Source organism: Balaenoptera physalus (genome assembly GCF_965194825.1).
Source record: "Balaenoptera physalus genome assembly, chromosome: 15".
In the NCBI taxonomy this organism is placed as follows: domain Eukaryota; kingdom Metazoa; phylum Chordata; class Mammalia; order Artiodactyla; family Balaenopteridae; genus Balaenoptera; species Balaenoptera physalus.
Genome location: NC_138894.1, coordinates 77789740 through 77814887, shown reverse-complemented (window position 1 = coordinate 77814887; position 25148 = coordinate 77789740). Strand labels below are relative to the sequence as shown.

The window sequence follows — 25148 nt, the reverse complement described above, 5'->3', positions numbered from 1 at the left end:
AGTCCTAACAGTATTTCTTGTTCATAGAAATAAACTCTAAAATGGAGTTAGGTGAGTTCTTCATGTATTTTCTAAAATTAATAAAATATTGCTCCAAAGGTATTATCTTCCCATTCACTTCTTTTGAATTTTCAATTCCACCCCCCACCCCCACCCCCAGCATCTTGAAAGTTTCTCCAAATTAGTACTGCTTTCCAAGAAAAAAAAAAAAAGTGAATCTCTCTCTGAATTTCATTTGCTTTTTCCTTCACTAAACATGTTTTGATGTTCTGATATATTCAAGGCACTGTGCAAAGTGATGTATGCAATAGTCACAGCCCTCAAGGATATTCCAGTTTGAGAAAATAAGATATGTACATAAATGTCTTTCAGAAAATATAGAAAATGTGTCATAAAAAATGTCTAAATAAAGAGTTGTGGGAAGAAGAATATCCACATAGCTATTCACCAAAATGCTAATAGTGGCTATCTCTGGGGTAGAATTTTTAATAATTAAAATTTTTGTTTTGATTACCTGCAGGTTTTAAGTTTCTAAAAGTAAATATGTATTATTTGTGGAAATGAAAAGGAGGAAACATACTTGATTTTTTAGTGCTAGGGAGTTCAAAGGAGGAACAAGTTCCTTCTTAGAGAGTGTGCTGGGCAAGACAGGCTATGGTGAGGACATTTAAGTTGAAGGGATGTAGGTGGGGTGAGGAGCAGCGTGCATTCTGCATGGAGAGAACCACAGTAAACTAAGCATGAAATCAAGAAGATACAGAGTAACTGTGAGAAAGATGAGTAGTTCAGCCTGTCTAGAGACTAGTATGTGGAAGATAGATAGGGTAGGAAATAAAGTTCGTTGGCTGGGGCCTGAAGCTCCTTAAGTGCCAGGTGAGGAGGCCAGCATTTCAGAACTGAGATATTCCTGGAGATTAGAACAAACACATCCAATGTGCTGGGGAAGGCTCATGGGCCAGTAATTCTCAAACAGGAGGTAGGACTAAATCAAGATATGAAGGCAGAGCAGAATACTGGCAGGCTATGGTGATAAGAACAGTGGGTGGTAGCCTCTGGGCAATCAGTACTTAGCATCAGGAAGGTCAAACAAAGACCTTCCTCTAAGAAGGCCCTGGGGAAGAATGAGAGCATGAACACAGGAACTAGGCAGTAGTAAATAGGCAAAGTCCCAGGAACTGGAGGGGTAGGTTTTACAGCAAGGTGATGACTTAGCAGTGGGGCTGCCATTCAAGGGAGGACGTCATTCTTTTTTAAAAAAAAAAAATTAATTAATTAATTAATTAATTTTTGGCTGCGTTGGGTCTTCGTTGCTGCACGCGGGCTTTCTCTAGTTGCGGCGAGCGGGGGCTACTCTTCATTGCGGTGCGCGGGCTTCTCATCGCAGTGGCTTCTCTTGTTGCGGAGCACGGGCTCTACATGTGCGGGCTTCAGTAGTTGTGGCAGGCGGGCTCAGCAGTTGTGGCTCACAGGCTCTAGAGCGCAGACTCAGTAGTTGTGGCACACGGGCTTAGTTGTTCCGCGGCATGTGGGATCTTCCCGGACCAGGGATCAAACCCATGTCCCCTGCATTGGCAGGCAGATTCTTAACAACTGTGCCACCAGGGAAGTCCCTGGGAAGACTTCATTCTTAAAACGAACAGAGAGAGCAAGGGGCAGGGAGATTAAAGAGGAAGAAATCAGGGAGACAGACTGGAAAATGTATGTGGGAAGAATGATAAAGACAATCCTGAGTCAGTATCTTTTCACGCAGGGATTTCTTACATGTTGTAGAGGCAGGTCCTGAAAGTTGAAGCTGAAGACTGGACCCATGAGCTGGCCAGCTGTGCACTTTCTAGAAAAATATAGAGATAATACCTTAATTACTGGTATGAACATATAAATATACCTATTTTCTTTCTTGGCTTTGCAAATATTTGGACTAGATTCTGTACAGAGCAATTTTTAAAAACAGGTATAAGCCCCAAGCTACTACTAAATTGGCATTTTCACTGTTTCAATTATTATCAAATATTACTTTGCAACTCTAGGTTTACCTTTAGGCCTACATAGACTCCCATTTTATTCTTATTTTCTAGAGTCAGAGATCATGCCTGATCACTCTAGTGGCCTTCAGTGGGAGACAGGGCTTGAGGCTTAGGCCTCACTGTAGCAAAACCTTTAATTAATTTTAGGGAAGCCAAACATTAAGTACTGGCTGAGCCTCCCAATTCTCACCTTCTTGCAGTATGATGTCCTGTAGAGGTGTTCTTCCCTTTTCCCTTGCGCATATAGTGGCCGGCTCTGCCACTGCCAGTGTGACCTCTGGCGAGTCCCTAACCTCCCTGTGACCTCTGGCAAGTCCCTAACCTCCCTGATCCTTAGACTCATCTGTAAATTATGTGCAGGAGTTGAATTATGACTTAAAAGATATTACAGCTCTAAACTTCTAGGATCCTGATCCAATACTAAATAAACTTCGTTAATAGTATAATTAATTACTAAAGTTCCAGAATATTGAGTGCATGGAGAAAAGGCTCTAACTGATAAAACTGTTGGAAACAACTGGGATAAACAAAGAAATTTTTAAAAAATTATTTTTCATTTTTAGTTGCCCACTGTCCCCAACATTTATGTAGTGGAACTAATTAGGATTTCTATGTTTAAAAATCATAACTTTCTAAAATGCTTCACAACATTGGGGCTTGAGTTAATCGTAGTTCTTTTGAAAGGGAGAATCATATTAATACTGATGATTTTCCTGAATGTTATAACTCTGAATTGATGACAAACCTGTGAAGCACTGACCATAGCTCATTTTGTGATTTGCATGGCTCGGCTATTTTAGAATTGTGGCATTATTCCCAATAAGACATTCCCAATTGGAGAAAGAATGATTCATAGAGGATAAGGTTTAAATGACAAGAGCAATCCCAGAAACAAACTGGAGAGTGAGATTAAAGAAGACAGGCATCTTCAGAAACGAAGCTTTAGGGGTAGCTGGAAAAGAAGAATGTAAGACAGGTCTTCAAAGAACGGGAGACTGAAATACGATTACCCTACTGCCTAAAGACTAATTTTAATTACATATTAAATACACAAACATTTTGGTGGTGGTGGGGTGTAAAAATGCAGTTTTTACTTCTCTTGCAATTCCTGTTTCTTGCTTTCCAGATGTCTCAGGGTTTTCTCCTGTATCGGGTTGAACCAGCCCACCAGGTTCAACTACTCTGCCATCACATCCTAGGTGTGCTTTGGAGCCATGACGCACACTAAGAAAGGTAGGGCAGGAGTATGAACATTTAAACTACAGAAAGGAAGAAGAAAGGGAAGGTATACCTGAGACTGATGGAAAGAGAGGGAAGGAAGAGTGCTAGGCCTATGAAAAGAAAGTGCAAGGAAAAGGCAACGGGGTTGGGGTTGGCTTCACTATCTCTCAATTTGGTACACTGGTGGTTCGATTCTGGCGGCAGGGAGGGGCCCCGCTTCCTCTGCACGGTGCTCTTGGGCTCTCCCTATTGCAAAAGGGTGGCCAAGGGCTTCCCCGGTGGCACAGTGGTTAAGAATCCACCTGCCAATGCAGGGGACACGGGTTCGAGCCCTGGTCTGGGAAGATCCCACATGCCGCGGGGCAACTAAGCCTGTGCGCCACAACTACAGAGCCTGCGCTCTAGAGCCAGTGCACAACTACTGAGCCTGCGCTCTAGAGTCCCCGAGCCACAACTACTGAGCCCGCGTGCTACAACTACTGAAGCCCATGCTCCTAAAGCCTGTGCTCTGCAACAAGAGAAGCCACCGCAAAGAGAAGCCCGCGCACCGCAACGAAGAGTAGCCCCAGCTCGCCGCAACTAGAGAAAGCCTGCGTACAGCAACGAAGACCCAACGCAGCCAAAAATAAAAATAAATAATAAATAAATTAATTAATTTTAAAAGAAGTGTCCAAGTTCTGGAGCCGGTTCTCACCGGCGCTTCCACTTGGCGGGGAGGTTCGCCCTGCACCCAAGTGTTCCTCGGCCCTCTACTCCTCGCCCTGGAGGGCAGATTACATCATCCCAACTTGAGCAGCGTGGCCAGTTTTTCCCATTTCAAACTCCTGCTCTCTTGAACGCCAACTCTGGTTCCTTAAGTAAACCGGGACGGAGCTTAATGTTTCCCCCGCCCCGACTAGCCACGAGAGAGGGCACTCCAGGATGCGCCTCAGTTTAGCAAAGAGGCTGTTAAATGACTCAGGGCGCTACTTTTTCTCGCATTTACGAGCTACAGCTACACAGGAACACACGGCGACCCAAGCCCTTGGCTGCGCCAAGACTCTCAGCGAAACACACGCGCCAAATGCGACCCGAAGCATCCTCAGCTGAGCCCGGAGAGCGACCACAGGAGGAAAACAGGGGGTGTCAAGGCGCTACTCCAGCATGCCGCGCCTGCGCAATCACTAGGCAGCGCCCCCCGCGGGGCGTGCTCATAACGCCGCGCACCCTATCAGACGGCCGCAGGGAGCGCGCCCGCGGCCTCGCCCTCTCTCGCCCCTCCCCTCTCTAGTCTCCGTCGGGCCTTAGACTGAGGCTCGGAGACCTAGAGCTCCACTCCTCACCCCCGCGGACCCCCACACCCTCTGGCGCGCGTGCGCAGAGGCGGCCCGCAGGGCGAGGGCGCGAGGGGAGGGCGGGCGTACGTCCTTGCGTGCGTCTCAGGCAGCGCGCACGCCGGCGTGAGAGGGCACGGGGAAAAGGTGGCTCTGGCCGGGGCGGCTTGGCTTCCTGTGGCTATGTAGCTGAGCTCGTCGGCTCCGGGTCCTCCTTCGCTGCCATCGCCGCGTTCTAGGGCAGAGCGGCTGCTCGCGAGGGATACTGTCTTCACGCCCGCCGCTCTCCCTCGACGGCCGAGCTTGCTTGCTCGCCCGTGGGAGCGTCCCGGCCGAGCAGCCCTGAGGGGGGAGGGGAGGCCATTTTGTCCCGACCGACTCCCCGGAACCGGGCGGAGCGGCTGGGAGAGGCTGCGGAGCCGCGGTCGCCGCCCTCGGAGGCACCGAACGCAGCCACCGTCGGGGCTTCCTCGACGAGGCCGTTCCTAGGTCGCCCGCGCCCTCTCGAGCCCTCCTTTTTCCCACGCTTCCCCGGTCCTCCGGCCTGAGAACGCCCGAGAGAGGAGGAGTTGGCCGTAGTGAGAGGGACCGATCCCTTGGGGCCGCCGGCGGCGAGAGCCTGTGCCGCTCCTCCCAATGGCGAAGAAGACGTACGACCTGCTTTTCAAGCTGCTCCTGATCGGGGACTCGGGAGTGGGGAAGACCTGCGTCCTTTTTCGTTTTTCGGATGATGCCTTCAATACCACCTTTATTTCCACCATAGGTAAGACCTGTGGGAGGGTGGTGTGCGGTCTCTGCATCTGCAGACCGTTTCTTTTATTCCAGACATCTTGCTTCCAGTAATATACGCCTTTGTTTCAGTGATTCTGATTCCAAGCGACCGACCCAAGTTACTGTTTGAATCGGCATTGAGCTTTCTGGGGCGGGGTCTTCCCAAGCTTTGCATCCGGTCTTTTGCTTTCAAGTCTCACTCTGCTCAGTGCCTGCTGTTACAAAATATGCAGCATTAACAGCGTTCTAGAATCCTATTTCTTTAAGCGTCTGGATTGGCTTTTTCCATGTTGGTGTGGCGTTACTAGCTGTACGATATTTGTAAGGGATTTATTTTGGTGGTTGGGACTGAAGCACTAGGAGTCATTTGGTAAAGGCCTGGATTCATACTTCAGGGCAAAGAGAAGATTCCATGGGGTCTTAAAGTAAACTTGAGGATTTGTGTGAGGAATAATTAAGGTAAATTAGAAGGGAAAAGTGAGTTGCTCGGCGTTGACTAACCCATTGATGTGTCAAACAATTGGAGGCTCTTCGTGCTTGGGGTGGGACTCTCTGGCATGTTTGCTCACAGAGCTGTTCGAGACATCAACAGAAGCAGTAATCTAATGGAGACGATCAGCTTCTGTCCTCGAACCCGAAAGAATGAAGTTCTCCCTTCTGTTTTACTCTAGAATTTCCAGGGAACTGTCTTGCCAGTCATAGCCTTGGGACTTATAATGTACTTTTCACCTCATGTTTCAGAATTATTTAGTGTGAAAGTAAGAGCTAAAGATTGACCTTTTAAATCGGTTTCCCGTTTAGGAAAAGAAAAGGGAACGCTGTAGGAAAGTCCCATCTGACTCTGCTGAGAAAATTTAGTGCATTAACACGAATTGTGTTAAATGGGTTGTATGTGAAATCCGTTTTTTCCCCACACACAATAAATATCTTAAAGGACACATGGTTGTCTCTGTCACTTGGGGCCCAGAACACAGCGTTTGGGCAGTGCAATGAAACCCATTTTTAAGTGTAACTAGTTTTATATTAAGATGATTTTTGAAAGAAGCAACTGTAGTCTTCTTTGAACTCTGGGAATGGTCACAATTAAGCTGACTTCAAACAGTTTATAGCATTTGGAATCGTTGATTTGGATTTCTTGTGATAAATATTTGTCAGCTACTTAATTCATTTTCATAAAACAAATTTTACTGAATTTAAATTGGGCAAGTGATCATTTTAACTAGGTTTTGATTTTACTCCCTTTTTTGGGGGGAGGGGGTCATTGTAATCATTATTTTCTGAGTGTCATACTGCTCTCTAGACCTGTCATAAATTTCACGAAACTTAGAACTTGTTCTCTGCCTGTGGGTTAGCACTTCCTACCACTATGTTTACTTTTAATATTTCCACTTTCAGCTGTATCTGGGTGGGTCAGGTAGTTAGATAGTTCAGTAAATATTTATGGAGCACCTAATGCTAGGCACTGTTTTAGGCACTGGGGATAGATAAGTGAACACAATAGACCTCTTAAGGAGCAGTCTTCTAGTGAGGACAATCACAGTAGAGTGTGGAAAGTGCTACAATGGGGGTGAGCATAGGAAGGAGGGGTGACTAGCCTAAATTAGGCGCTTGCATGGAGATGATGTCTAAAATGAAGTCTGAAGGACAAATAGGAATTGGACCACAGGGGTGGGATAGGGCCTTTTTGGAAAGGGGAGCATAGAATAAACCTGTAGTAAGATCAGGGATTTAATTCATGTGGTCAACTTTAACCTGTCGTTGAGAAGGGTAGGGGGTGGAGGGTAGGAAGTAAAACATTAACTCCATCTACTCTTGTCTTTTTTAATGAGTGCATACCCTCAACTAAAGCCCAATCCTGTAAGATAATGACATAATCTTCTTGTGTAGTCTTTCTTTTTTACTTTTTTTTTTTTGGCTGCCCCGCAAGACTTGCGGGGACCTTAGTTCCCTGACCAGGGATTGAACCTGCGCCCTCTGCAGTGAAAGCTGGGAGTCCTAACCACTGAACCGCCAGGGAATTCCCTTGTGTAGTCTTTTTACTAGGGAAAATGTGTAGTAATTTGGGATCAAACCTGCTGGGTTGGAATCCTAGTTCCACAGGTTACTAGTTATGGAACCTTGGCAAGTTAATTAATCTCTGTCTGCTTGTTTCTTCTTTAAATAGTGTTAATAATAGTACCTATCACATAAGGTAGTTGTGAGGATATTATGGGTCATTGAGAGCAAAGCACCTAGCATGGTGCCAGGCACACTGGAGGAGCACAGTGCATGCACACTAGCTATATATGGAACTTGTGACCCTTCTGCTGCTGAAGTGAGGCAGAACAAGTTACTTTACGGATTGACTGCCCTGCATGCAGTGGTCACACAAATATTTGCTAGTGCTCTGCTAAACAATTCACTTTAGATTCTGAAACTTTCATATTTTGATATAAAAGTGTTTGATATGTGTGATACTTTGATATATAAGATATATTGAACAGTGTAAGCTGAGAAATGGATAAATACATGGGTGTAAAATTCTGAGTACAGCTCCAACACACTGCATGTATTAGCTCTGTGTGCAGGTTTAGAAGTCTGCTGGCATCTTACACCAGTGCATCCAAAAGAAATATAATGTGAGTCACATAGATCATATTTTTTAGTAGCCACATTTAAAAAGTAAAAGAAGTATTTAATACTATATTTTAACTCATGTTATCCAGTCTTAAAATTTTATTATGTAATCAAGATTAAAAAGTAGTTGAGACATTTTACATTCTTTTTCTACAGAGTGTATGTTATACTTACAGCTCATCTCAATTTAGATTAGGCACATTTCAGGTGCTGAGTGTGGCTAGTGCTACCATATTGGACAGTGCATGTTTAAACAGTATAAACTAGCCAGTTGGCTAATGTGCAGATGATTAGAGATACTTGGAATGAGTACTACTTTTAGGACATTTTAAATTTCATCAGTTGACTAGGATGTTTTTTTGTTTTGCTTTTCTTTTTAAAAAATTTAGAGCACTCTCTAATTATGAATGATACTGAAATTTGAGTTGTTACTTGATTATTAAAACCTCTTGAGGTTTGGACAGAAGTTGTTACCTTGCAGGTGTTCAGTAGGGCCAAACTGCCAGTATAACGCTGGCCCTCATTATTTTAGGCACAGTCATTTCAATTACTTATTGGTTATTGATTCTTGGAAGAAATAATTTGTATAGGCTTATGGTGCTTACTTACAGTGCTTACACAGACTACCGTATTTAAATTTTTCTGTATTTTTTTCACTTCCCACACATCTATGCCAGAAATTGTGTATGATGTTTATGGTCAGATTTATTGCAGACAGAGCTGTAAAAACAAATTACTGGTATGTTCCACACTCACCAATCGCAAAGTGAATCCAAGGGCACTAGAATATAAGCTGCACAAGGGCAGAGGGCTTTGTCTTTTTTTTTTTTAAGCTGATAGATGCTAAGCACCTAGAAGAATCCCTGCATTTAATGGGTGCATGGTAAATAGTGAATGAAGGCAGGCAGACAGACAGGTGGTAAGTATAATCAGCATCCTCTAGAATTGGCTAGTTTTATTTTAACATTTCTTGTCTATCTATTTTCTGAGCATTAAATATGTGAAGTAGATTGAGGTCAGATTTTACTTAAGAAAATCAGCTGTTTGGCTAATAGAGTAATTTTAGGGTAAAACTGGTCTTGGAAATTCAGATTGTTGAAGTATTTGCTAAAGAGAGTTACTGGTTTTGGATGAGCAGATTTCATTGGTTGATTTGGCTATAACCCTGTTGGCAGTATGAGCTCAGGAAAGCATTACCCTTTCGTGATACGGTAGTTACTTGGACTTGTCCCAAAGCAGAAATTTTTTGTAGGCTGTTATACTGAAAGTGCTATCTTTTGGTGTTGTTAATCCTCCCTCCACCCCTCGACTTCATATTACTTTTTCTGTAAGGACTGTCTTTCACTGGGAAATGGAGTCTCTGGGTTCCATGTAAAAAATTAAATTGGTAAAGACTCTTGCCTCTGGGAGGGGTATAATGAACACACCCTTTTTGTTGTCTTTCTGAGTGTTTTTACTAAGCGTTGGAAGAGTAGGATGGTTCCACTAAACATGCATTTAAGAATTGGTTTATTTAATTGAAATGAGACCATTTTATATGGAGAGGCTGCTTTTTAGAGAATTGAGCAAAACCTTTTTCATATTAAACGTGACAGGACTTTGCTGTGACACCCAGGCAGTGGCTCATGCTGCAGGAATGCCAGTGTGCCTAAAGAATTTCTTTCTTTTTAAAAAAAATTTATTTATTTATTTATTTATTTATTTTTGACTGTGTTGGGTCTTTGTTGCGGTGCGAGGGCTCCTCATTGAGGTGGCTTATCTTGTTGCAGAGGTCCGGCTCTAGGCACGCGAGCTCAGTAGTTGTGGCACGCGGGCTCGGTAGTTGTGGCTCATGGGCTCTAGAGCGCAGGCTCAGTAGTTGTGGTGCACAGGCTTACTTGCTCTGCGGCATGTGGGATCTTCCCGGACCAGGGCTCAAACCTGTGTCCCCCGCATTCCCAACCACTGCGCCACCAGGGAAGCCCGCCTAAGGAATTTCTTTCATTTGAACGTGTATTTTTTTTTTTTTTTTAATTTTACACTTTATTTATTTATTTATTTTTGGCTGTGTTTGGTCTTCGTTTCTGTGCGTGGACTTTCTCTGGTTGTGGCGAGTGGGGGCCACTCTGCATCGCGGTGCGCGGGCCTCTCACTGTCGCGGCCCCTCTTGTTGCGGAGCACAGGCTCCAGACGCGCAGGCTTAGTAGTTGCGGCTCATGGGCTCAGTTGCTCCGCGGCATGTGGGATCCTCCCAGACCAGGGCTCGAACCCATGTCCGCTGCATTGGCAGGCAGACTCTCAACCACTGTGCCACCAGGGAAGCCCCTGAACATGTATTTTTAGGATTAAGAACTGTCCTGAGATTTTCCCAAAGAAGATACACAGATGGCCAGTAAACACATGAAAAGATGTTCAACATCACTAATCATTAGGGAAATGCAAATCAAAACCACTATGTGACGTTACTTCACATCCATTAGGATGACTGACATCAAAAATTAACTTTGGTTAAAAAAAAAAAAAAAAAAGAACTTTGTCATAGACTTATCTGTTCGAGTCCCTGCTTTCAGTTCTTTTGGGTATATACCTGGAAGTGGCATTGCTAGATCATACCATAATTCTATTTTTAATATTTTGGGAAACCACCATATTGTTTTCCACAGTGGCTGCACAGCTTTATGTTCCCATAGCACTGCACCAGGGTTTTATTTCTCCACATCCTCACCAACATTTGTTATTGTCTGTTTAGCAGCATTATTCCCAGTAGCCGAAAGGTGGAAACAACCCAAATGTCCATAGACCAATGAATGGATACACAAGATGTAGCATATACATACAATGGAATATTATTCAACCTTAAAAAGGAGTGAAATTCTGATAGATTTTACAACATGAATAAACACTGAAAACACTATGCTAAGTGAAACAAGCCAGACACAAATGGACAAATACTGCATCAAGTCATTTATGTGAGGTGCCTAGAATAGGTCAATTCATAGAGAAAGTAGAATAGTGGTTACCAGGGCCTGGGGACTGGGTAATGGGAAGTTATTGGCTAATGTGTACAGAATTTCAGTTAGTGGGGAATTATTGCTTAAAGGGTACAGAGTTTCAGTTTGGGAAGATGAAAAAGTTTTGGAGATGGATAGTGGTGATGGTTGCACAGCAGTGTGAATATATTTAATGCCACTGAATTGTATACTTAGAAATGGTTAACATGCGCAGAAATACAAATACTGCATGATTCCATTTATATGAGGTATTTAAAGTTGTCAAATTCATAGAAACAGAAAGTAGAATAGTAGAAAGTAGAATGATGGTCTCCCAGGGACTGGGGGGAGGGGGAAATAGGGAGTTGTTTAATGGATATAGTATAGTTTTAGTTTTATGAGATGAAGGAGTTTTGGAGATCTGTTATCAGTGCGAATACGCTTAACACTACTGCACTATACACTTAAAACTGGTTAAGTTGGTATATTTTTATGTTATGTGTTTTTTTTACTGCAATTAAAAAAATGGTTTAAGTGGTCAATTTTATGTTATGTATATTTTACTACCAAAAAGCCCCAAAAAAACTCTTTGCCACTTGACACAGCTCTATAAAAGAGCATTTAATCACAGACAACCCCTCACTGTTTCATGTGATAGCTACTGTTAACCAGTGGTCATTAAGTCAACAGGATCCTTTAAGGTACTTTCCCATGCTTTATTATTACTGGTCTGTACTTTCAGATACTGAAGGCAGGTTTGTCTTTTTGTTGTGTGTATCTACATAGATCTCCTTGGAATATTAATACAGGAAAGTACCCTGCAATGAATTTTTTTTTTTTTTTTTTTTTTTTTTTAGCTGCGTTGGGTCTTAGTTGCTGCGCACAGGCTTTCTCTAGTTGCAGTGAGCAGGGGCAGGGGCTACTCTTCATTGCGGTGAGCGGGCTTCTTATTGCAGTGGCTTCTCTTGTTGCAGAGCACAGGCTCTAGGCGGGCGGGCCTCAGTAGTTGTGGCTTGTGGGCTGTAGAGCACAGGCTCAGTAGTTGTGGCGCACGGGCTTTGTTGCTCCGCGGCATGTAGGATCTTCCTGGACCAAGGATCGAACCCGTGTCCCCTGCGTTGGCAGGTGGATTCTTATCCACTGCACCACCAGGGAAACTGAGTCAGGAAACTGATACTGATGAGGGGAAGTAACTTGCAGAAGATTATATGGCTAATTAGTGAAAGAGTTTTGACTAAAATCCACATCCAATCCTGTTCATGGCTGTGTTTCTCATCCTGAGAATTTCATTGTTTTGTTTGAAAAAATTAATGATAGGATCATTCTCCTACTCATCAATTTTAATAGGAAAAGTGGAGTTACAGTGGTTTATTGTTGTTTTGTCTTTGTTTTGACAGAAGTGGGAAAGTAACAAGTCTCAGCACCAAATACCAAGGGGTTTGTTCAGGTTACTTGTCTTTTGCAAACAGAGCATAACACAGCAGAGCTGAGCTTATAATGTTAGAAATAATTATTTTCAAGAATTATGGTGTATAATGGTATACGAGATGTGGCAAAGGAAATACTGATATTCCTGTTTGGTTTGTAAAGGGAAAGAATGATAGGAGAAATACTGTCAATCTGTTTCAACTTTTAACAGTATAGAGTTGCCCAGCCAGTGCTGTGATAGCAATTGTGATTAACAGAGAAATAGGGGCTTGTTGAGTTGATTTACAAATAAGAGACCATTATTTAGCACAAAATATACATTTGTGAATAGCTAAGAGATATGCATGGGAAGACTGCTTATGGAGATGGTTCAGTCCTAAAGGTAGAGTGTAAAAGAGCTATAGAGAGTGTTGAGACCATTGTCTGAACGTAAAGACTGATAAAAGTCTTGTAAAGGTCATGGATTTGCTTCCTTCAAAGAGGTGAATATTGGGGGTTAATGGAATAAGTCCTTTAAATTTGGGTTATAAGAAAAGGAATTTGAGAAGATGACTAGAGTAAAATTTTGGTGAAGAAAACTCATCTGAAGGTAAATCTCAAATGAGAAAAAACATTATCTTTGAAGATAGTAGTACCATATGTTTTGAGTTACAAGCAAAAGTGATTGCTTGATGTTTGTCCTTCTTTCCAGAGATGAAAAATCATATTTTTGGGGAAAACAGCAACTGGTGATGGAACACTAAATTTCCAGCATGACCCAGAAACAGAGCATCCAAGGTTGTAAAACATTAGAAAATGGAAAAAACCATTATTCTGGAGACCCAGAAAGTACAATGTAGCAAAATCAGAACAGAGGACAGTATTGATTTGTTTCTTTCATATCAGTAGCAATGCTTATGCAGGCTTTTTTTAATTGACATTTTTATTAAGGCAGTTGTAGATTCACATGCAGTTGTAAAAAACAATACAGAAGGATCCCTTGTACACTTTGCCCAGTTTCTCCTAATGGTAACATTTTGTGAAACTGTAGTATAATATCACAACCAGGATATTGTCATCTGTTACAGCACACCAGTCTTACTCAGATTTCTCTAGTTTTACTTGTACTCATTTGTGTGTGTGTGTATGAAATTCACTACAATTTTGTCACTTCTGTAGGTTCATGTAGCAACCACCACAGTCAAGATATTGAACAGTTCCAAGGGACAAGGATCCCTTGTGTTCTTTTTTAACTATATCCCTTTCCTCCCTCCACCCCCCCCCATTGTCTCCTCCAGAAATTTGTCCTCCATTTATAAAATTTTGTCATTCACGAATGTAATATAAATGGAACCATATACGATGTAACCTTTGGGATTTGGTTTTATTCAGTCGGCTTAATTCCCTGGAGATTCATCCAAGTTGTATGCATCAATAGTTCCTTGTTTATTATTGAGTAGTATTTCATGGTATGCATTCCCCAAGTTTGGTTAATGACTCACCCATTGGGGAACACCTGGGCTGATTCCAGTTTTTGGCTGTTATAAATAAAGCTGCTATGAATTTTTATGTAGAAGGTTTTGTATGATCATAAATTTTTGTTTCTCTGGGATAAATGCCTAATAGTGCAATTACTGGGTCATATGGTAATTGCATGTTTAGTTTTATAAGAAACTACCGAACTGTTTCTCGAGTGGCTGTACTGTTTTATATTCCTTCAATAGCGTGTGAGTGATCTTGTTTCTCTGCATCTTCACCAGCATTTGGTGGTTTTACTATTTTGTGTTTTAGCTATCCTGATAAGTGTGTAGTAATAATCTCACTCACTGTTGTTTTAAATCGCATTTCCTTGATAGCCAGAGGTGTTGAAAAATCTTTTTATGTTCTTATTTGCCATCTGTGTGTTCTCTGGTGAAATATCTGTTCACGTCAGTTGCCCATTTTCTAATTGCATTCTTTTTTCTTTTTTTTTTTTTTAACTATTGAGTTTTATGAGCTCTTTATACATTTTATTTTATTTATTTGGCTGTGTTGGGTCTTCGTTGCTGCACACGAGTTGTGGTGAGCGGAGGCTACTCTTTGTTGCAGTGCGCGGGCTTCTCATTGCGGTGGCTTCTCTTCTTGCGGAGCATGGGCTCTAGGCACGTGGGCTTCAGTAGTTGTGGCGCATGGGCTTAGTTGCTCCACGGCATGTGGGATCTTCCCGGATCAGGGCTTGAACCTGTGTCCCCTGCACTGGCAGGTGAATTCTTAACCACTGCACCACCAGGGAAGTCCATTGAAAGCTTTTTAAAGTTAATTTTTATCAGTGATGTGTACACATATTTGAAGTTAAGTAAACTGCTAAAAGATTTATAGTAACAAAAAAAGCAGTCTCCTGTCTCATTTCCTCTCCATCTTCAGTCCTGTTCTTTAGAAGCATCTTCTACCTTTTCTGTTATATACTCCTGTGTTTTCAAAAGATAAGGTATACAGCCATCTCTTGAGTATTAATTTAATATTAGATGAAAATTTTAACCTGTTATAATCTCATCCCACTTTTATCCCAGTTTTTTTTGTTAAATTGATATCCAGTGGTTACATTAATATGCCCATGTGAATATTCCCTATCAAGCCAAATAATCTGTTATGACTCTATTTCCTTTTTTCTGAAGTTGAAAGTTCTTTTTATTTGATTAATTTCCTTTACGCATTATCAAGTCTTCCTACAACATCCTCCAACAACCTCTCAGAATGAATTTCTACACAGTCAAACTATTAGAGATATATATATTTCTTCCTGGATACCTCTCTTCTAGGTCTTTCTCCTTCTTGCTTCAGTTCCCTTAGCCTCTCTCGTGAGATACTGTTGTTAATTTATTGCCTTGGATCATATCATTCTCTAGTAGCTTCTTGCAAAAAGGGTACATGGCAAAGGAAATTTTTTGAGACTTTCCATATTTGACAATGTCTAAATTCTTTCCTTTCACTCAATTGAAAGTTTGACAGGGCCTAGGATTCTGGTTTGAAAATAATTTTCCCTTAGGATTTTGAAAGTATTACTTTTGTCTTTTAGCTTCTGATGTTGTTGGCAGGTACAATACCATTCTGATTCTTTATCCATCATTTATGGCCTAGTTTGTCTCTGGAAGTTTTTAGATTTTTAATTTTTTTGAATTCCTGGTAACAGATCATGTACCTCAGTGGGTGGGTCTTTTTTTAAAATAAATCTATCATTCTCGATACTTGGTGGGCCTTTCCAGGTCCTTAACTTCTTCACGTTTTCTTACGTTTTTCCCTCCTGTGATTTTCTTCCCTTTATTTTCTGTTTTTAGTTGGATGTTGGACTTCCTGGATTGATTGTATAATTTTCTATTTTCTAGCTTTGCTAATTCGTTCTTTCTGGGAGATTTCTTTGACTTTACCTTTTAACTTTTCTATTGAAGATTTTATTTCAGCTGTAGTATGTTTAAATTTCTAGTGTTTTTTCTGGTTTATTCCTTAAAATTTGTTTTTAAGCATTCTGTTCTTGTTTTATAAATACAGTATCTTTCTTGGAAGATAGCTTTTTTGACATTTTCTTCTTGACTCTCTTTTTCCTTCGAGTTTTCCATACCCATGTTTGTTTTATTCTGTATTTTATTTTAGAGGCCTTCCTCAAATGATTGGTGATTTCAGGACATACATTCATAATTAAGAATGGGTTGTTGAATCAGCTGCACTTCAATAAGATTTTTTTAAAAAGTGCCAAAAAAAAAAAAAAAAAGAATGGGTCTTTGAAAAGATGTTCATGAGCTTTGTAAACATGGGTGGGGCTTTTTAATCTCCCTGGTTTTAGTTTCATCTCCACACTCCACTGAACCTCTTGTTCCTGAATTCAGAGTGTGTCAGTTTCAGATTTTCTAGAGAATAAATCTTTAGACTCCTGCTAGGTCTTGAATAGTGGTAATATCTGGTTATGTGAAATGGAGACTAGGTCTTGGGGTGTCCTTATATAAACCTTCAATCAGGCCTTTACTTTCTGCCTGGTACCTAATACCTCCTATTGCTAAACCTCCTATTTAGACGTGAATTGGCTTGCTCCTCATTGGTATCTTCTTCAGTGGGTTCTGAGGTCATAAACTTCTTCATCGATTGTGGTTAGTTACAATGTCTATCCATTGCAATGAAGGTAAACTCTTTATATTTCTTGTTTTCCTTAAAGTTTTGGTGTGATTTTGGAGAGAAGGGAGCAGAAAGATTTTTCTCTTTTAGTTTAACTGGAATTTGAAGTAATTTTTGACTCCAAACGATCTTTGACTCCACTTTTTAACTCATAAATAACATCCAGTAGGATTAGGGATGGATGATACTTTGCTACTGTTCTTGTAAATATCTAGTCCATCCTCAAAATACTGATATTTTTGTTATTTAGGGTAGTCAAATGAATGTAGTAGGGAATCAGAGTATTCACAACAGCACCATTTAAAGGAAAGAGCTTTAATTTAGATGTATAATTCTTGGCTGATTTACTTGGGGGGAAGGGAGAGTATTTTTTGCTTTTTGAACAAAGTATGACTGTAGTCTTAAATTTCGGTCTTTTGCTCTCGATGTATACTATTTTATAGAATACTGACCAACAAATGATTCAGCAAACTCATAATCTGTCAGAGGATTGCAGTGGGTCCTATATATTACAGCACTTGGCTTTGAATGATAAGGTATCGCCTGCTTGATTTTTAGCTGGTTTGAAACCTGCTAGTAAATATTTTTCCTTACAAAGTGTGAGTAAGTTATTCTACCTCTTTGTATATTCTCAGTCTTACTAAAATGGCTTTGCCTTCCTTAAATTGGACATTAATGGATACGTGTGAATTTTTTAAAATCCATTCGTGTCTTTTTGCATATTTTTGTGTGTGGGAATATATAGTCAGCATAATAAATGGACAAGAGTGCTGTGGAAGGTAAATATAATATCAAAATAACTGTTCAAGTGTTAGCTGTTTGCTTAAGTGAGTAAGAATTCTGAAAACTTTTTTCTTCTTTTGGAAAGTTTCAGACCTACAGTAAAGATACTTATTATAATGAATCCTCTTATATCCTTCCTCTAGATTCACCAATTGCCAGTATTTTGCTACATTTGGTTTTATGTCTCTTTAGATAGTTTATTTTATGTATGAAGTGGTGTCTGATCCAAAATAGATTAAAGATTTGTATGCCATAGTCATTTTTCAAAAATAAAGTAGGAAATTAAGCTATAAGCCTTTGCACTTGCCGTTGAGGTTTTGCAAAGTGTCAGGCACTCTCTGTGAGCACCAGAGATGCAGTGGTGAGTAGTACAACTTGGTGCCTGTCCTTGTGGAGTTTAAGTTCTAGTGGAGAATTTTGAAAAGTGCACCAACATACCACTTTCTCAGCACCTAAGTTAGAATCTGATTCTCAATATCTTTGCTGCTCTTCTAAGACATTTCATATTTGTGGGAAATACAAGATTTATGCTCTTTAAGACACCTTATTTTTCTGTTCTGTTTTCTTGTCTTACAAAGTTATGTTTGCTATACCTCATGAAAGAAAGTTTTGTTTTGTTTTTTTAAGATACAGAATTTTAAACAGTCAGGTAGTAACACTTACATGTATCTAGAGACTAGTCTTCCATTAACCTCTGAACATAATACAGACGAAAACAAATCGTATATTCACAAATCACCTAAATTAAAGCTACACGTAGTACTTAGTGTTTTCTTAGTGCCTTACTGACTTTGTTTTTTAATTCCATTTTATTAGACCCTGAAGAAGCAGCAGACTTTTGTTTTTATGCCGGTGACATGTCCAGCCAGCAGAAATGAGACCAGATAGACATTTAGGTAGGAGACCTGAAAACTAAGACAAAGATTAAAGATTGTATTACCGTACGATACAGTTACAGATTTGTGAATTGATGATTATGGCCAATGAGAAGTTCCTTTTTTTTTTTTTGGCCGTGCCGCACGGCTTGCGAGGTCTTAGTTCCCCGACCAGGGGTTGAATCCCGGCTGTGGCAGTGAAAGCACCGAGTCCTAACCACTGGACCGCCAGGGAATTCCCTAGAAGAAGTTCTTTTATCTTCAGTAGTCTCTGTTGAGGTAGAAAGTTTGATATATTTTGGAGACATAATAAAAAATGAGTTTTGGTGCCTTATGTATGTATAATCAGAGTTTAACTTTTGTGGAATAATTTTTCCACACGATGCTGGATAAATGCTTTATTATAATAAAATTAAATTATTTCTTGTATTCAGAAAGAATTTTAAAAATTGGGATGCATTGATGGAAAAGTGAAGCCTGAGGGTGAATATAATCCAAACAAAGTTATGAGCTTGGATGAGGTAAATTTAAGATTTACTCACTAGTTCTCAAGTATTAGGATTGTTGGAGGATTATCCTTTAAAATGTGAGTGAACAGTTTGGGGGATAAATATAAGGATTTTTTTTTCATGTTGAATGAAACATTTACAGAAGTAATTTCTCTATTTTAAATGGATTCAAAAAGGGTCTGCACAGATGTGTGAATGTCAGGACCATAAATAGCATCTTAATGAAACTGGCTTATACCTAAGCTCTAAGATGGACTTCCAGGAAGTCAGCCATGCTCTTAACTTAATATGCCTCCCTCAAGAATAGTGGGCTTTTTGAATAAGTCAGACAGGGTTTAGCAGTTTGTATTTCTCTGTACAATAAAATATTCTAATAAAAGTATTTAATAATAATATATAACACAGGTAACTATAAATTAAGCAACAGGTGGACAGTTTCCTTTGTGGAGTATTTGTGACTGATGATCAATGTGTGCTTAAGGGAATAAAAATAATTTCAATGTTAACCTGATATACTCAAATAACTAATTTTTACACTATAATATCGTGACTTCCCCCTCTAATTTTTCTTTTTCTTTTTCTTTTTTTAAAAATACGCATGCATTCCTCTTGGGTGTGTATTTAGGGGTGGGATTGCTGGGTCATGGTGTACGCATATATTTAGCTTTGGTAGGTACTAGCTTTCGCAGATAGTACTGAACAATTTTACAAAGTGGTCCTATCAATTTTGGTTCATCTTTTTTTTTTAATTTATTTTTATGTATTTATTTTTGGCTGCCTTGGGTCTGCATTGCTGCGTGTGGGCTTTCTCTAATTGCAGCAGGGGGGCTACTTTTCATTGCAGTGCTTGGGCATCTCATTGCAGTGGTTTCTCTTATTGTGGAGCACGGGCTCTAGGCACGCAGGCTTCAGTAGTTGTGGCGAGTGGGCTCAGTAGTTGTGGCTCACGGGCTCTAGAGCACAGGCTCAGTAGTTGTGGCGCACGGGCTTTAGTTGCTCTGCGGCATGTGGGATCTTCCTGGACCAGGGCTTGAACCCGTGTCCCCTGCATTGGCAGGCGGATTCTTAACCACTGTGCCACCAGGGAAGCCCGTTCCCCCTCTAATTTTTCTTCAATTTCTCTTCTGAAAAACTTTCTTTAATAAGATGTCTATATGTAGGTGCCACAGATTACAGGACTTTTTAAAAACTTTCTTCTTTAGCCCCCAACACATTTTCTTGAGCTGATTTTTACTTTTTTTCTACGTTATGCTTTTTAGCAGGCACTGTTTAAGTCATTGGTGATGAATATATATATATATATATGAATGCTCTTATTCTTTGCCCTAGGTTGTGGTCTTTCTATTAAATGATGATTTCCAACTCCAGCAGTGATTTAGTTAAGCACAATTTGCCTTTTAAAACTTGCCTCAGTCTCAGGTAACATCTTCATCCTTGACATTCTGTCTCCCTTGGAATGCGTGAGCCCCTTGGAATGCTTTAGCCCCTGCTGAATGGACTGTTTCTTCAAACATTTGCCTTTTTTCCTGATCTTCTATTGAATTTTAGCAAACCTACTGAGTTTAAAATTGCTTCAGTTGAGTGAGAGTTTTTTAGGGAACTGTATTTTCAAATACAGTTTGTTTTATCATCTGTTGTTAGGTGAATTTGTTGGTTGATGGAAATGAGTGGCTAGAAGGGAAGAAATGGAGGTCTTAAAACATTAATTTTAAGGAAAGCATTATAGGTAACTTAATTTCAAGAGTAAATAATTAAAAATTTTTGTTAGTTTGTTCTTGACTCTTCTACTGTAAAACACATCTTCCTCAAAGCAATGGTGTCAGTGTGCCTGCTTGGTATTGTATGATATATGCAATGCAATTGTACATATGTTGTTTTGTAGATTTTGAAATGTACCATGGAGTACTATTACAGCTTGACTCATCCTCCTTGCTATTTGTCAGTTAAATTTTCTCACATAACTGCCATGATCTGCTTCAGTGGATGATTTTCTTTTAAGACCATATTTGGCTTTCCTCAGCCATTGAATTTGAACAATCTGTGGTGGGTTGATTTTCTTTAAAGATGATAAAGAATGATCCTTTTTTTTAAAATACCTTTATTGGAGTATAATTGCTTTACAATGTTGTGTTAGTTTCTGCTGTACAACAAAGTGAATCAGCTGTATGTATACATATATCCCCATATCTCCTCCCTTTTGAGCGTCCCTCCCACCCTCCCTTTCCCACCCCTCTAGGTTGTCAGCAAAGCACCGAGCTGATCTCCCTGTGCTAGGCAGCAGCTTCCCACTAGCCATCCATTTTACATTTGGTAGTGTATATATGTCAGTGTTACTCTCTCACCTCGTCCCCTTCCCCACCGTGTCCTCAAGCCCATTCTCTGTGTCTGCATCTTTATTCCTGTCCTGCCATTAGGTTCATCAGTACCGTTTTTTTTAGATTCCATATATGTGCGTTAGCATCTGGTGTTTGTTTTTCTCTTTCTGACTTACTTCACTCTGTATGACAGACTCTAGGTCCATCCACCTCATTACAAATAACTCAGTTTTGTTCCTTTTTATGGCTGAGTAATATTCCATTGCATATATGTGCCACATCTTTATCCATTCATCTATTGATGGACATTTAGGTTGCTTCCATGTCGTGGCTATTGTAAATAGTGCTGCAGTGAACAAAGAATGATCCATTTTTTGAAATACGCAGTGACTGTGAAGACAGTGGTTCCAAAGTGTGGATCTCTTCACAGCAGCACCAGCATCACCAGGAAACTTGCTGGAAATGCAAATTCTCACGTTCTACCTGTCAACTGTTGAATCAGAAATTCCTTGGGTAGGACTCAGCCATCTGTATTTTGATGGAGCCGTCCAGATGATTTCCATACAAGCTAAAGTTTGAGAGCCAAGGTTGTACTATTAAATACATCACAGAAGTAGTTGTATTTTACTTTTTTTCCTCCTTCCACAGTGTATCTTGGAGATCATTCCTCATGATTAGTTTCTTCATTTTTTAAAAACTGCTGCATAGTGTTCCATTAGATGTATCACGATTTAGTTAACGAGTTCCGTGTTTATCAACATTTTGGGTCTGGAGCATAAAGTGTTTAGAAATTATGTGGTGCCGACTGTGAAGGGCCTTATATGATCTGGCAGTAAGCTTGTACTTCATCCTGTAGATGGGGTAGTGAGTGGCAGGATTAGATCCATGGCACATAATCCTGATGCTACCACTGGCTGGGCGAATCGGTGCCACTAACTTAGGGAATATGCTAGTTAGGAGCATGTCTCACAGGCATGATGATAAGTTTTTTTAACCAAAATGCGAAATTTGAGAAGTACATGGTAAATATTCCAAAGGTTTATTGGGGCAAAAACCGTGAGTACTTTAGGATTACGATTATCATAACTAGTCAGATAATTTAAAAAATAGAACTACTGTATGGTTCAGCAGTCCCACCTTTGGATATAGATCCTGAGGAATTGAAAGCAGAGTCTTGAAGAGATTTTGCACACCCGTGTTCATAGCAGCACTTGTTACAGTAGCCGTGAGGTGGAAGGAACCCAAAGTCCATTTGTGCTTATCAGGAGCTGGGGGAAAAGGGGCAAAGGAGCGTTGTTTAATGCATGTAGTTCTGCAAGATGAAAAAGTTCTGGAGATCTGTTGCACTACAGTGTGAATATACTTAACACTACTGAACAGTACACTTAAAAATGGTTAAGATGGTAAATTCTATGGTACTTTTTTAAAAAATAAATTTATTTATTTTATTATTTATTTATTTATTTTGGCTGCGTTGGGTCTTTTGTTGCTGTGGCTTCCCCTAGTTGCGGTGCGCTGGGGGCTACTCTTCATTGCAGTGCGCTGGCTTCTCGTTGTGATGGCTTCTCTTGTTGTGGGGCATGGGCTCTAGGCATGTGGACTTCAGTAGTTGTGGCACACAGGCTCAGTAGTTGTGGCTCATGGGCTCTAGAGCACAGGCTCAGTAGTTGTGGTGCGTGGGCTTAGTTGATCCGCGGCATGTGGGATCTTCCCAGACCAGGGCTCGAACCCATGTCCCCTGCATTGGCAGGTGGATTCTTAACCACTGTGCCACCAGGGAAGCCCTGGTACTTGTTTTTACCACAATAAAAAAACCCCACATCACAACTAGGTTGGGGTTGTATAGCATACATAGTTCAGGCCATACCACCATGGTCATGTCCAAAGCGCACTCAGTACAGGCGTACCTCATTTTACTGTGCTTTGCTTTATTGTTCTTCACAGATTCTTAACTTTTTACGAACTGAAGGTTTGTGGCAACCCTGCATTGAGCAAGTCTGTTTTTCCAACAGCATTTGCTCACTTCGTGTCTCTGTCATATTTTGGTAATTCTCATAATATTTCAAAAACTTTTTCATTATTATTGTGTTTGTTATAGTTATCTGTGATCAGCGATCTTTGATGTTACTATGACTTGCTGAAGGCTCGCATGATGGTTAGTATTTCTTAGCAATAAAGTATCTTTAAGGTATGTGCATTTTTTAGACCGAATGCTATTACTGAATAGACTACAGCATTGTATAAACATAACTTTTACATGCACTGGGAAACCAGAAGATTCATGTGACTTGCTTTATTGTGGCATTTGCCTTATTGTGGTGGTCTGGAACAAACCCCCAGTACTTTGAAATATTTCGAGAATTATCAAAATGTGACACAGAGACAGGAGGAAGTGAGCAGTGCTGTTGGAAAAATGATGCCAACAGACTAGCTCGACACAGGGTTGCCACAAACCCTTCAATCTGTAAAAATGCGCAACGTCTTTGAAGCACAATAAAGTGAAATGCAATAAAATGAGGTATGACTGTACATTATTTCAGTTCATTCTCACACTAATCCTCTGAGGAAATTTGTATTATCCCCATTTTGTTAATGAGAAAATTGAGGATTAGGAACATTAGGTAATTGAGCCAAGAAGGTCACACAGCTAGTAAATGGTGAAACTAGAATTGTTAATCCTGGTCCCTCAGACTCTAAAGCCCATATTCTTTCCAGTACATTATACCAGAGAAGCTGGAAATACAGACTTTTACAAAAGTGAAATCATTTTAAAAAACCTAGAACAAAACAATACTGGCCAGACCTGAAATATTGGTACAAGGGCTACCATTTTGTGACTCATAAAACTTTATTGAAAAGTATGTTTTCGGACTTCCCTGGTGGCGCAGTGGTTAAGAATCCACCTGCCAGTGCGGGGGACACGGGTTTGATCCCTGGTCCGGGAAGATCCCACATGCCACGGAGCAGCTCAGCCCACGTGCCACAACTGCTGAGCCTGCGCTCCAGAGCCTGCAAGCCACAACTGCTGAGCCTGTGCACCACAACTACGGAAGCACATGCGCCTAGAGCCTGTGCTCCGCAACAAGAGAAGCCACCGCAATGAGAAGCCCGTGCACGGCAACGAAGAGTAGCCCCTGCTCGCTGCAACTAGAGAAAGCCTGCACGCAGCAACGAAGACCCAATGCAGGCAAAAAATAAATTAAAAAAAAAAAAAGTAGTTATCAAAACACACACACACACACACACAAATGAGAAGAAAAATATCTTTTACAAGAGTAATTTCTTTGGGTACATAATTTTGGGGATGGTTGTAAACAGATTAGATGTAGTTTCTTTATAGACAAAGAATTTGACTTGCTTTTCATATTTTTAGGTTGAAAGAGCTGATACGTAGTTGAGATTTTTTTTTTTCTATTTATCTCTTTTGTTGATAATTTTAAGCAGCCATTGCTCTTCCCAGCATCAAACATCATACCCCTTAAATGGGACTCACTGGAACGTCAAAATCTCTTAACTACCACCAGCCTAAGGTTGTAGGAGCTTTCAGAAAAGGGTTGGAGTTGGTTTCTATATATGATATTTTGTTTGGTTTAGAATATTTTTATCATGTGGTAAATCACTGTAGTAAGTGCCTTTACTCCTGGGCCAGGAAAGTGATTTCCAATGACAGGTGCATCTGTTTTTATTTGAATAATATTTTTTTTTAATTATATTTAAAGTAATGCCTATTAGTTTAAAAACATAACATTAGAATGTATAGCATAGAAAGGGTAAGTACTGTGATGTCCCTCTTCTTTGCTGCTAATTGTTGCACATCCTTAATGTAATTTTGATGGCAATACTTTTTTTCAGTACATTTGTGTATTAGGAGGTGACAGCTCCTTGCTTTTCCCTGCCCCCCCCCTCGCCCCCCGCCAACCCAGCTGGCTTAAACAACAACAAAATGTTTATGTGTCACTTTTAGGGTTAGTTTGTTAAATGCTCAGCAACCTCACCAAGAACCCAAGTTATCTTTACATCCTGCCACTAAGTCAGTTAGTTTGTCCTCAGGCTAGTTCTCTTCATTGGTGTGGAGATACATGCAGCAATTTTAGGCTCCAGACATACTGAGTCATAACATCATCCAGAGGAAAAGGGACAATTTTTTCCTCGTGTCTCTTTTTTTCCCTTCCAGCTTTTTATTTTAAAAACTTTCAAATGCA

General features: G+C 40.5%; 2 protein-coding genes across 7 annotated transcripts in view; one reads left to right on the top strand and one right to left on the bottom strand.

Moving 5' to 3' along the window:
* The window catches only part of LOC309644125 (uncharacterized protein), a 42171-nt gene extending 37644 nt beyond the window's left edge, over positions 1-4527 (bottom strand). For 2 of the 4 annotated variants that reach the window (XR_014254260.1, XM_082427584.1), the window contains exons 1-2: positions 2215-4527; positions 1762-1831 (exon numbers count right to left, since the gene is read on the bottom strand). Coding sequence is in view for 2 of the 4 variants with exons in the window: in XM_082427584.1 (XP_082283710.1) it covers positions 1762-1831; positions 2215-2367 (223 nt within the window). In the remaining 2 variants the exon portion in view is untranslated. Of the gene's footprint in view, positions 1-1761 lie in introns of all 4 variants that reach the window. The other 2 variants (XM_082427583.1, XR_014254259.1) reach the window with 2 other exon arrangements.
* A 144-nt stretch (positions 4528-4671) lies between these two features.
* Positions 4672-25148, top strand: part of RAB10 (RAB10, member RAS oncogene family) — a 75438-nt gene continuing 54961 nt past the window's right edge. Inside the window, exons 1-2 of one of the 3 annotated variants that reach the window (XM_082427582.1) lie at positions 5183-5321; positions 18064-18143. In XM_082427582.1, the coding sequence (XP_082283708.1) occupies positions 18122-18143 (22 nt within the window). In that variant the 5' untranslated portion in view covers positions 5183-5321; positions 18064-18121. Of the gene's footprint in view, positions 5322-13033; positions 13120-18063; positions 18144-25148 lie in introns of all 3 variants that reach the window. The other 2 variants (XM_082427581.1, XM_082427580.1) reach the window with 2 other exon arrangements.